Below are 13404 nucleotides of genomic sequence, written 5' to 3' on the forward strand. Positions count from 1 at the left end.
AAAGATCGTTTTGAATCTATCCTAGATGTCTTGAAGAGTCAACTTGAGAATACTTGAGCAATTGATTGTCAATATATCACTTCCTATAATCTATCAGCTTACATTAAACCTTTTAAATTACATTTGGATATATATTTTTCTACAAATTTGATCTTCAAATACTATTTTGAAACTCTCTGGAATTGTTAAAACACAAACCTTCTTGTAACATAGCACAAAAAACAGTTATCCAATTTTCAAACATTCAATTAGTTTAGTATAACCTGCACTTCAACATACAACAATCTGTACAAAGATGTCATCAGGGTTTTATTTGAGTGCTCAACCATTTATAAAACATTAAAATGCTGGTTTCTATTATAGATCAGTACTGTAACAATTTTCCTTGCACAGGTTTAGAATTTCAGAATCACCTTGAAATCTATCTAGCAGAAGTTGACAAGCCATCTGTATCACTGAACAGGATAATATGCCACATCCAATCACCAATACCAAGCAAATAGAAAGGCTCCACCAAATCCTAGAAAGGTTCAAATTAAGGGGGATATTTATTAAATAGGCCTATAGAGTTCAACCTTCTGCTACATTACGACAACAAATGATCATCAAATTATTAGGAATACTGTTCACCACAATAAATTACATGCCTATATCCCCATGATTTAGGCACTTGTGAAAACTCGCAGTGATATTCCATATTTTACCTATTTACAACGAGCTCTGACAATGCATCATGTTCAAGGCTTAACATTGCCATATCCAGATGTGCGTGGTAGATCATGGATTTCATACTAGTACTTTCTTGCTTGGCTACATGTGTAATTTGGGACAATATACGAATTGAGTTCCTTCAATTTCTAGGATAACTGGGAGAGGCATACACAGATGTCTTCAATTCCAGATATGTTAATGCTTTGTTTATGAAAGAGAAATACAATCAAATGTCGAAATGAAACCGAATCACTAACTTATTAGTTACAATTGAATAGTAGATTACAATTGCCTGCCTGTAGTGTAGTGCAGTTGTCAAAATGGGACTCGCCCTAAAGAACAAATTATAAATGTTACTCATTTAATGGAAAGAATGTCTTTTCAATTTTTCTCTTTTCGTTTTATACATATGAAGGCAACGGCTGTCTCTGCCTCAGCTTGAATATCCCCCAGTATGGATGCCCATGACCTTTGAGTTACCTCCTCTTTATCAAGTAGCTTATCCTTCACCATATGTCGCAATCTAAAAGTATAGACCAAGAAAAGCATAAAAAAGTTAATATTTGCCTAAAGCTTTTACTATCAAAGCATTTTGAAAGTATTCAAGGGGAAATGATTATGTTATTTTAGCAATTAACAGAAATATTGTGAAAAATTGGAACAATACTTCCTACTATGTATTTTTGGGTTTCATAAGCCCAACAATTACAACAAATATCACTGAATGTTCAAAATGGTTTGCTTTGTAGTCATAACTCCTCCCCCACTGTCATTTATACTTCATTGGCTACTTCATTTTTACCCACGTAATAGACATCAATATCTTGGACATGGCAAATAAATGAAAGGATACACTCATATTGATTTCAAAAGTCTCATCTTATGACTTGCTATGTCACCATGTCGGCAGGCTACGACAAACTGTTGGGTTTCTTAAAAAAACAACTCGTATTTAGCAAATACAAGTTAGAAGTGGTAAGATTAACCCAATTTTCTTTACTTGATTTTGTAATGTATAAATTTCTCTCAAATTCTATATATTGGTTTCATAAACTAAATTCATCAAAACACTCATACTTCATTGTCCACCAGGTTACCATATTTGTTTATCAAACGTGCATTGTGTGGTTTTCGCCTAAATGAAGGACATTCTTAATCTTGACCAGAAAAAAAAACGTACCTCCTCACACTTGCTATGTCACCATGTCCAGAGGCCACGACAAACATAGTACCTGGAGCAAGAGCATCATACAGCTGCTTGATCCGACCATCAAGTTGAACTAAAACTTTCTCAAACTCAGGAGTTATTGTCCTCTTCATGATACTATCGTCTGGAGCAACACTGCATGTCATGAGGGCAGCCATTTTTGCTGCATTTACTTGCAAACACTCAGCTTGTTTTTCTTGGAAAGAATGTAAATCTGAAAATTGTGCCCAAATGAAATTCCGAGATTTGTTTCCTACCTGATATAAAAATTAAAAGAAATTGTACTAACTGCTTGATGAACATTGAGAGAATGAGGTAGTGAAAAAAGGATCAATTAGATTGATTATCCATATTTATACCTCCTTTTTGGCTCTTGAAAGAGCTTCTTCGTCTGTCACACAAGGTATAGCATGACAAGGACCATGAGCATACCTCTGTAGCATGGCCCTTCTGTCAACCACTGCACATTGATTTCCATGGTCACTCAGAACAGAAAACAGGTTCACCTTATGGATGCCCGAACGCCTCCCAAAATCAGGGCCTGCGATGCTTAAATTATTATTCATCAGTTTGTAAGAAAGTATAAAATACCAAAAACATTTGCTCTACACATGCATGAGAATAGGAACTAAGTGCAAGCGAATATCTTAGATGAATCATGTTTGATACTCTATACTCATGTATGAGCATTGACACTAGGCACATGTGAGTATCTTAGTTGAATCATGTTTGATACTCTATACAGAAAGAGAATATAGGCAATAGGTGCATGTGAATATCTTTGTTAAATCATGTTTTGATACAGAATTGAAACAGGCCTCTACTATTGGCGGGGAAGAAAAGTGCAGGTTACTTTCATTGCAATTTACGTTTATTCTAAATTAGCATTGCTATCTCCCTCCAATCCCTTCATAAATGAAGTACTTGCATATATAGCATTCTCTTATCCAAACTAATTTCACCTATCATGTCTAGCCACCACATGAAGTGTGGATTTAAAGTTTGGAAGACACTAGAACATTATAAATGATGACCAATGTAGATATTCATGTCCAGATCATGTTGAATAAGGAAGTATATCTCTTTCAAGTAAATCCACTCCCGAGATATAGTCTTAAGGTAAACAACCACCTTCGTCATTCAATGTCATTATAATATAATGATGAATTCCTGGGCTAAGAATGACTATATATCTGCATGCAATAGGCTCTCTGAGCTATGAAGTGTGATTCAAGACTCATCTAGCTAGCTACTCTATATTAATGGACTTGATATATCTGATGATTGAAATAATAAAATGTAGTGCAGATCTTTAAGGAAATCATACAAATTTAGGATCTTCCCATGTAGCAACAGATTCTGATCATCACAAAAAGCCTATGAGTTTTAGATCTCTCTATGTGGCAACAGATTCTGATCATCAATTGGAGAAATTGATTGAAACCCTTCTCTGTGAAACATACATCTTAGTGGATTAATATTCAGTTTGTGACAAAAAAATTGTGGAAGTATTGTGGAAGTGCTGCACATTCTCAAAGAGCCAATCCTAATTTGTTTCGATTCAAGAAAGGATTCCCAATAAACATGATAACCAATATATACTTAGCAACATATCATTACCATCTCGTTGCAGCTGTCTCATCATACATTCTAGCCATGGTTTGCCAGTTTTTGAGGGCCCTCCCTAAAGTCATCTAATGCATCTAGACATCTGAATATCCCTCCGAGAATCGGGTAATATAAGTGATTAGGGCGTTGTCACCTACAATGATGTTTATTCACATAAATACATATTTTTGCACTCTATTCACAGTATGATTCAGTTACCAAATAAAATCCAAAATAGTTCAAGTACTGCTGCAAACCTGTGACAACACAGCATTCCAACAGTTACCAGATCCATAATTGGGTTCTTCATTCACACTATGTCTATCAATGAACTCAAAATTCCAATAGACAGTGTTTCACTGCCAAACATCCCCATTGTGTTGCAGACCACCCTTACTAGACATATGCCCTAAATATAGGCTATCACATCACTTGGTCATCAATGCATGATGCCCATCCATTTACACAACAGAAACCTCCTTAAGCATGAACTGATCTTGAGGCATTATAGATTTGCATAAAAAGGCTACAGTCCAAACATCAACATGAACCAAAAAAAATAAAGAGAGCATTTATTTTCTGGTATTGCCTGCCCCACTAGACAACAACATATATATGAGATCGCATGAACATCTCAAAAGACTTCATTTTTCCTCTAAAGAAATATTGGCCATGGCTTACTAATATTGACCTAATTCCTAGATCCATGGTATTGATAAATATATAGATAGATTAATATTGTTCACTCTCCTTGCACTTATAAGACCCATCACAGAGCTGCAATTGAAGGGGATGGTGACAAATCTCTATTATCGACTGGTGAATAATCATCAGGTTGCTCTCTTGGTATTAGATTGGGGACTACCTTTTTGAAACTTGAGCAATGCAAGATCCATGGCTGCTCGTGCATCTTCTATGCTATTGTGGCCGACCTCTCCGCATTGAATTCTTCTTTGAAGAAAATGCAAAGCCAAAATCCTCAATGCAGGTTTGAACAACATACCACGCGGATGGCGATACAAAACCGTTGTATCGATTATCTTTTTATGCACAATTTTGAGAGCTGAAAGATCGTTTTCCAAGGAGTGGCCTACAATTATAGTCTCAGCAGAGACAATCTTCAAAATTGTCCTCTGTCCGTAAGTCCAAGATTAACAGTTAGGTGCAAATTTCAGAAGCAATTCCCTTTCAAGCAAATATAAATAACACACGAGCTTGCCTGCACATCTTTTAAAGTTGAAGTAACATTTTCCATCATTGCATGTGTTATCCCACTATATCTGCATAAAATGGATCAAAGAAATACATTATAGTTGGTTTTTATATATTGCTGGAAATGTAACAAAAACAAGATGTTTTATCCCCACGTTCTAAAAAGTTTATCTTTGTTTTTTCTCTCTTCATAAAACTTATACCTAGTCCTACCATTAGGGAAAATCCAACTTTACAGACTTACGCAATAAAGATATTTCAAAAGTATCGTAAATGTTTGGTTATAGTACATGTAGGCAGATGAAGAAGAGCAATGGCCTCATCAATGTTCTATTTCATGTGGAACCCATGTGAATGCCCATGTAAATGCAATAAATGCACTAGTTTCATTGAATGATTGCCTTCAGTCCATCTACTTGCATTTTGTGTGATGATTTAACCATCATTTACACTTCGTGAACTCTGGAATTAACTCCAAGATTGAATCATTCATGTCATATAATCAGCATGTTTTAACACACGCCCATGCTACATACTTTTTCATGGACACAAGGATGATAGGATATATGACACTGCAGCTGAATATTCTAAAACCTTCCTTGAACCTCAATATGGCCTCAGATGCAAGAGTTTCAGTTGAAATACGATAAATATTGGCTCATCCATAAATCATTTCAGGATATCCCAGGCTTAATAGATGACATTACAATGATGATTCTGCCTAATGAAAATTAGTTTGTGTTTTGTAACCTGTGAGATCAAATAAACGTTTTTGCAAAAACAAATTATATCTCACAATCTTTTAGATATTGTTCACCCCAAAAAGGGGCAGTATGCAATCTTATCATTTATCAGACAGGCCACATCATATTGACATAATCTAAGATGCAGTAGTGCAAACATAATCCATAGTATCATGACTAAATGTTGAACCACATACCTTGTATTGTAGTCCAAAATTGGAGTTGGTGGTTTTACCAATGAATCAAAAAGAACCTGTGTTAAAAAAACGTGCACATGAGAACTTTTTCTACAATTTGAAAACATTTAAAATAATCCTCACTTACCTTCCCCTGCTTATCTACCAAGGAAGCTCGTGTCAATTCCAGTCCGTTTTTGGTGTAGCACTAAAAATTACAAAATAAGAACCACTTAATGTCTCACAAAACCATAGTCAGAATTAAGACCCTTGATTTCTATTAAGTGGAACCCCTTGATTTGCTAAGTACTAATTCTATTTTGAATGTTTTACTATATGGTGTGTTATGCCCATTTATCATAACCCATTTATGCAGCTATCATTAACACTCAATTTCCAGCTTGAGTTGAGGCAAGAGGTTTATTGTTTGAGCATTTGGCAGATTGCATTCACCATTATGGTTAATTTGTGAGGTTCGCTCTTTAAATGTCAGTATTTTACTATCCCCTATGAATCACAATCATTTGTGAATACTTCATATTTTGTGTCTCCTTATTAGTAGGGACACTTGTTATATAAGTAGCATCTATTGAGATTAAAACCAATTGCTTTAATGATCCACTTGATACATTCAACATAAATGTTTACCACATCTACAAACTTTTGAGAAACTGACCATTTCACAGTCAATAGCAATTATCTCATGATCAGAAACTCCTGGCTGTGTTTGTACATAACCTAGACCATACATCACAGAGCATGATTAACTTGATGGAGAAATCGAGTAAACTTGCAACCAAATTGAAGGAAAATAATTACCATCATCACAAGCAGACAGAGGAAAGCTATGTTCTTGCATTTCAGCTTCTGTTAGTGTATAATATGACGCTGGAAACTGTGCCTGCCAGTCTTTTTCTAAACTTCCTGATTGTTAAGCAATGAGGAGGTTTACGATCACATGCAAATCACCTATACATTACTACCAATTAAGGTTATAAATAGCATTTATATGTAGGAATTAAAAAGCATACATGCTACCTCCTTTGGCGAGTTCAGCCGTATTCTCTTGGAGCCCCCTTGGGCTATCGTTTTGATCGAGTTTCCGTGACTTCTTCTGTGGAAAACTTTCTTCACACGTGACTTGTTGATGTGAAGCTGCCTGATCAGATGGTTTATGAAACAATGGTTTTGCACCCTGCAAAATTTATACAAAGTCCAAAACTCAATATAAATTTCTGGCAGAATGTGTGCATGCACTTATGGGTCATAGCTTGTTGATCACAATAGGCTAATCAATCACCTTTCCTGGAGCCCTTTTGTATTTCACTGTAAAAAACAACTCAAGCATCTTGGCTGGATCCATTCTTGCACTGTGACACAAAATTTCAGCTTCTAACTCAAAAACCTCTTTCAAATGTGCAATGACAAGTATTATGGAATGATTGAAATTTAAACCTTGGTGCTAGTAAGGCACGCGGTTTGCCACAACACCGAGTAAGATTTCCCAAGAGCTTTGTATATGACATATACATGGCCGCATCAAGGCCAGGCACATATAGCATAACAAGCTTTGAAATCAACGGCTTGTTCTGTACAAGAAAATTTCGTATATAGAAAATATGATATTAAGAACTAAAGCTTGATATTTAAAAAAATCCTTATATAGCATAAAGTGAACACTTTTCATTTCCCCATTAAATCAAATTAGCAATTTGTTTTCTCAAGATTCATGAGTATAAGTCAATAAATATCATACGTTCAAATATATAAACATGAGTGTAGTGATAAAGCTAGTGCCTTCCGATCCAGGTTGAAGACTTGAGCACAAGATTTTGGCATTGCTTGCATTCATTATAAATATTCTTTCATAGTTTCTGTTTGAGATCATGCATTCTCTTTCCAAAACAAAGGTTTCAGAAAAATGGAATTGCTTTTCATTCTCCTAAAAAGAAAATTCATACTTTTGGTTTAAGAAGAACAATTTGCTTTGAAAAGAAAGTGCTTTGAATATTAACTTTCCACAACCCAATGATTGGAAAACCGTTTCATTGCCATTTAGAAGTCAGTGCTAGTAATTATCAAAGAAGAAGAAATCTATCTGGAAAAGTGTGTTGAAACAAAGGCAAATGATACTAGCAAATGCCTCCTGGATAAATAATACTTGTATGAAAATGAATGTTTCTTGAGAGCTCTTGCTTACCTTGATGAAAACCCAACTTGGCATAGCCCCATCAGCAAGAACCCACCTCACGAGTCCTTGAATATCCTGTATGATAAACAACGTTATTTTACTAAACAATATCTTGCACAAATTAATTTAGCTTCTTATTCTCAAGGAGTTATGACGAAACATCCTATATTTATAAAATGACTATCTTCCAAAAGAATTTAGAACATTTCACAAACCTCATATAATCTTCATTTGTTAGGATTTATGATTTCCCAAAAGCCTACATTGAAGATTTATGTATTTTCCATTTCTTAACAGAATCATCACACTCTTCAACAAAGAGCACCCAAATACCCCAAAATGTTTGGACATCATCTGAATACCCCTAGGTTTTAAAAAATGATCAGAATACCTCTTCTCTCAAAATTTTACAACTAGAACGCAATGGCAATAGCTAGCAATCACAATCGCATTTGGATAGTGGATTGGAGCTCTTGAACCTTGGGGAGCTAGCATCAAGTGATCACCTACCCTTTGTTCTTTAAGATTTTTAGAGCTTTGAATGAGCATTCTGATACCAAGTTCCTCGGTCATCAAAAAAGTATACTACTCCAAGAGAGCATCGTGGTATTCAGTTTTTATCTTAAGTATATTTAGGAATTTAGACTTATTGAAAGTTTTCAAAAATTAATGGAATACTTCTTGCTCTGCGACGGGCGTTCAAAGGGCATTCTGATCAACTGAGAGACATTGTGGTGAAACATAAAAAAAAGTGCAGGTGTATTTTTGGAGTTGTTAGCGCCTAAGAAAAAATTAGGGTTTCTTTGAAAGGAGAAAAGGGAGATGAAAAGGACTTTAGGAAAACATGGTATTTGCAAACCTCAAATGTTAAGTTTGTGTGTTTATCTGGAGCTTTGAAAACGAGTTCTGCAAAGGCCTGCAAAATAGCCCATGTCAATGGAGTGGTATAATACATTAAACGGCCATGCCATGGAGCAAGAAAAGGAGAGCAGGTGGAGAAATACCTGTGGGCCATAGACATCGAAGTAGCCTGGTGCCGCTTCATCTTCGGATGCATCACTGATTGATGAAGATGATGATGAAGATGAAGATGAAGATGAAGCAGAAGCAGAAGCAGAAGCAGAGGAAGGAGGAGGAGGCATGGCGACAAAGGCAAAGGACAGAAACAGAGCAGAAGGGAAGGGGGGCCTTTGATTCATGTAATACTTTGGGGGGGAGGTTTTGTGTATTTACAGAAATAGCCCCTGGGCTTTTCCAAAATTTCCTATTATACCCCTCCTTATGTATAAACTGTAATGAGATGCATGTTAGCTCCCCGATGACCACGTCTGGAAGCAGTAGAATGAATGTCCTGGCTACACAGTGCTCTCGAGTTTTTCTTTTTTTTTCTTCCTAGGATGTGAGCGTGCCCACCATAGCCCTACCTTGGCCTCTCGACCACGGACAGACAATTTGAACATGAAAAACCTTCCCCCCTTTGGTCTCAATGTAGCCCCAGACCCGAGTCTAGGGCCAGCGCTAAAAGCCTACACTCTCCCTTGCTCAGCCTCGAGTCGGTAGGAATCAATGTACGATAAGAAGTTTGGGTCTGTCCGTGTGGAGCCGTGCAAGCCTTATTGGTGATGATTCACTCTCTATCAAGTGATGTTGGTGCCTATTCCTATCTCGGGTCATCCCTAATACCTAATATATGTTGTATGTCGAATTTCACCCCTCAACCATGCTTGACCCTCTTGTTGTTGAGACCAGTGAGCGTGGGTGTCAATCACTAGCCAATTGCTAACACGTAGGCTAACTACTAATGTGAACATCTTGCCTTACTCTGCAATTTAATCACTTGTTGTGCATGAGTAGCTTTCTCTATAATATATATATATGTAGGGATGAGATTTTGTATATACTAATTCCATAGTTATATCACTTATGATGAGTTAGTACAATAGTAAGGCTTGGAATTGTTAACATAGAGGTATAGGGTTTGAATCTTGCCTTGTGCATGTAACCTACATTTTAACATTTTCTTCTATTTCTTCATACTTATTCAATCGAGTACTCCTTATGCATTCCACGTAGTGTACAAAATACACTGTGACAACTTCTTGGACATTTTTCATCATGCACTGATTGATGAGATATATGGTTTGACAGTCATAATGTGGAGAGTGCACATGAGAAAATGAGTTAGACTAAAAATATATAAAGGATACTAAGGTCAAAACTATGAAAAGAAGGTCATGGGACAATACGAAGTTAGAGACAACAAAAACATACCTAAGTTGACAAGAGCTTAGCTTAGATTAGGAGTAGAAGGTCAAGGGTTTGAGTCTTGTTTGAACTATGAGAGATCAAGCATACATTGATGGGATGAATTAGAGGAATGCAAATGGAATTGCATGCAAAGATGAAAAAGGCGAGGAAAAAGCAACATGCATGCAAAAAAGAGGATTACTATTTTTATTTGCATGAGGATCTCTATAGGCCTATAAAAGTACAAGAAAGCTCATTCCGAGGGTTGGATTTTGGATCAAGGCAAATACGTTGTTAGAATCTCGAACGAGCTCCAAGTAGTGAACCAAGAGGGTGTTCAAGATAACCTACAACAAGAGGCAATGAAGATGTCTCACCGAACCCAATACATCGTCACTTTTATATCAAGGTTCAATCCAATAGGGATCGACAACGGTTCGGTTTAGGCTTAGTCAGTTTGGCCTTATCCAAGCCAAACTGGTTAAGCCTAAACCATTTTAGGGTTCTCAAACCAAAATCAAACAAATCCAAATTGATCCCTAAACTGGTTTGGCTTAATCCGATTTGGGAACCGATTTGAAAATATATAAGCAGAAGCTAGGAGTGACACCAATGTCAGTGGAGGCCAAGAATTAGTATGGAAAGGAGTCCCATCCCCATCCCAACCCTAAGCTTCAGCCTAAACTTGAGCTCGATCCCAACCCTACGCCCGAGCTCGAGCCTCATTTGGCGATGTCCTTGGGTCACACTCATTCTAACACACTATATTCTTGTTATTAGGTTTTAGTTCCATTTTTACACACACATTTTCCTTAAGAAAAAGAGAGGAGGAAGAGGTTTTTTATTGAAATAGTAGAAATCCTCCTCCTCCTCCTCCTCTTCTTTAAACCCTCGCCACAACCCTACTTCCTATCTCTGCTCCCCTTGCTCCCCCACCCACCCACCCACGGACACAGCCGCAAACATTGAGTGATGACGACGAAGGAAAACACACAGCCATGGCCAAGAGTCTTCACTCTCTAGCAATGATGAAGATACTCTTATGAGGATCCCCCCTCCCTTCTACCTCTGTTGCTCGTTTCTCCACCTTTGTTGCTTGTTTCTCTAGAGCTCCCTTCCCTTAGCCCGTCTCTAACCTAATTAAATCACATAAATGGATTTGCCAGTTTGAGCCGGTTATGCAAGGCTCAAGCCAAGCCGAGGCGAGCTCAAACCGTTTAGGCAAGCTTAAGGCTAAGATGAGCCAACAAGCCGTTTTAAACCGTTTTAGGCTTGAGCTGAGCCGTTGCCGATCCCTACAATCCAATTCATAATCTAAATTTAGGGCATGTTATGTTGCAATATATATTAAACCCATGATGAGTTAGTACAATGTTAAGGCTTAGGATTGTTAACGTGGAGGTACAAGGTTCGAATCTTGTCCTGTATATGTAATATGTTTATTTTAGGCATTCCAAGGGAGTATATAGATACATTACAAAAGTCAAGAATATGCCAAATCATTGATTACCACATCTTGCTTGGAATGTTGGATGTAAGCTACAAAAGAATCATAAGAGTAAGATTCTCTCATCAGATAGGGTTGTTGACATAAGGAAATGGTTTAGAAGATGGGGTGTGGATGATCTTTTAGAGGTTTCGGGCGATGTCATGCATTATCTAACGATTGAGGAAAGGTTGGTGGAATCATTAAGGATGAAGTGGGAAGATGCTAAGAGGACAAAGTTAGAATACTATGTAGGATCTATGTATCGATGGAGTTAACTCCTCGATGTCGTTTGCATAGTTCAGACCGGCGTATGCCCTTTTGATGGTGAATCGGGCAAAGATGGTTGTCGGACACCTCTGAGCCTCACACTCACTTAATGATTAATAGATGATTAAGCACAATATCTCTCTCACTCTCGCTCTCATAGACAATAGGGTAATGAATATAGACAATAAGAGTAATGAATATGTTTATTAACCCTCTTTGCTAAGAGGTCTAGCACCAACAAGGAAGAGAGATTAGTGTTTTCTAACTAAACACCTCACTAATCTCTCTTAAGCTTAAAGGTTACAAGGAGGAGAGGAAGCTCTAACTCTTAATCAATAGGGAGATCTTTACAAATGGAAGAACCCTTATAAAGTCACCACCATGTGGTTTATATAGCATTTACATTTAGGGTATGGACCTTTCACACTTGGATGTCCCTTAGCCCTCTTTTCTCTTGCCATTCCCTCTTCGTAGGTCCTTTAACCATACTACGTCCTTGTTGATGCGCTCTTCTTCATTACCGGTCGTGGTGCGATCCAAGCGCTTAACATCTCCCCCAACCTAATGAGTGCACACTCCCGGGTGCATTGTGGGAAGGGAGCTTTGGGCGTTGGGGGTGAGAAGGATAGAGTAGGGGGGTTCGTCGGGGGGTGGTCGTCAGCGAAGATGGTGGCGATGGCGTTGGTGGAGGTGGTGTCACCGATTTGGGCGATGGCGCTATAATGGTCATGGAGGTGAGGGGGGGATTTCGGTGAAACGCCAACCTTCGCGTCTGGAATACTCGGAGTAGGCGGCGGGGATGATGTTGGGGACGACGCTAGGGGCCTTCGTGGTGCGGAAGGGAATGCCATCCACCGGCAAATGGAGCTTAGTGCAAACATCGACGACGTTGAATTGGAACTCGAAAGGGGTAGCATCCGTGAAGGCATGGATGCAAACGTGGCCGGTATCGGGGTTGTATCCTGTGAGGAACCAACTAACCAGCTTGGGAAGTACACCCCAAGGGCCAATCCCGAGGAAAAACTTGAGGCCTAGTCGGGAAAGGGTGTCAAAAACATCAAGCTCGCGGCACTTGAGTTGCATAACGGCAATGGGTACTCGATAGGTGTTTTTGAACTCGGCTTCAATTACCAAGGAGCCACAACCAACATCGGGGTAGTATGCGTGGAGGAGCTTGGTGAATGGGTTGGACGCCATCAATTATAACCTGCTAGGAAAAAGATTAGTATAGCCATATGGGGGTGTACCAATTCTTACACTACCCTGCCCGTGTCTAGGCAACAATATGACTAATGATGTTGTATTTACCTATTGATGTGAAGGATTTATTGTGATTAGTTATAAATATTAGAATTGAAAGTAGGATGAGGTGTTTTGAGGGATAACGATATTTAGATGTATATTTTAGAGGGACTTACGGGTTAGTGTCCAGGTTGTGTCTAAACCCTCTCTTCGAACCGGGGAGGGGTTCGAAGAGTCCCTCTCCTCGAACCGAGGAGGGGTTCGAAGAGGGCCTCTCCTCAAACTGGGGCGGGTTCGAACCGGGAAGAGGA

General features: G+C 38.2%; 1 protein-coding gene across 1 annotated transcript; it reads right to left on the bottom strand.

The window, feature by feature from the left end:
• Positions 1-942: 942 nt before the first annotated feature.
• On the bottom strand, positions 943-8997 carry LOC147852070 (Polynucleotidyl transferase, ribonuclease H-like superfamily protein). The gene is made up of 15 exons (XM_087334090.1): positions 8853-8997; positions 8708-8764; positions 7858-7923; positions 7113-7246; positions 6958-7027; positions 6696-6852; positions 6477-6581; positions 6334-6395; positions 5806-5865; positions 5679-5734; positions 4741-4806; positions 4392-4654; positions 2278-2459; positions 1892-2175; positions 943-1234 (listed from the first exon to the last, which is right to left on the bottom strand). The coding sequence occupies exons 1-15, from the start codon at positions 8988-8990 to the stop codon at positions 1093-1095; spliced, it is 1842 nt and encodes a 613-aa protein (XP_087190216.1). The 5' UTR covers positions 8991-8997; the 3' UTR covers positions 943-1092.
• Positions 8998-13404: the final 4407 nt, after the last annotated feature.

This window comes from Azolla caroliniana, unplaced genomic scaffold (assembly GCF_043228905.1).
Source record: "Azolla caroliniana isolate FFs.n. ecotype wild unplaced genomic scaffold, voAzoCaro1.0.p SCAF_18, whole genome shotgun sequence".
NCBI lineage: Eukaryota > Viridiplantae > Streptophyta > Polypodiopsida > Salviniales > Salviniaceae > Azolla > Azolla caroliniana.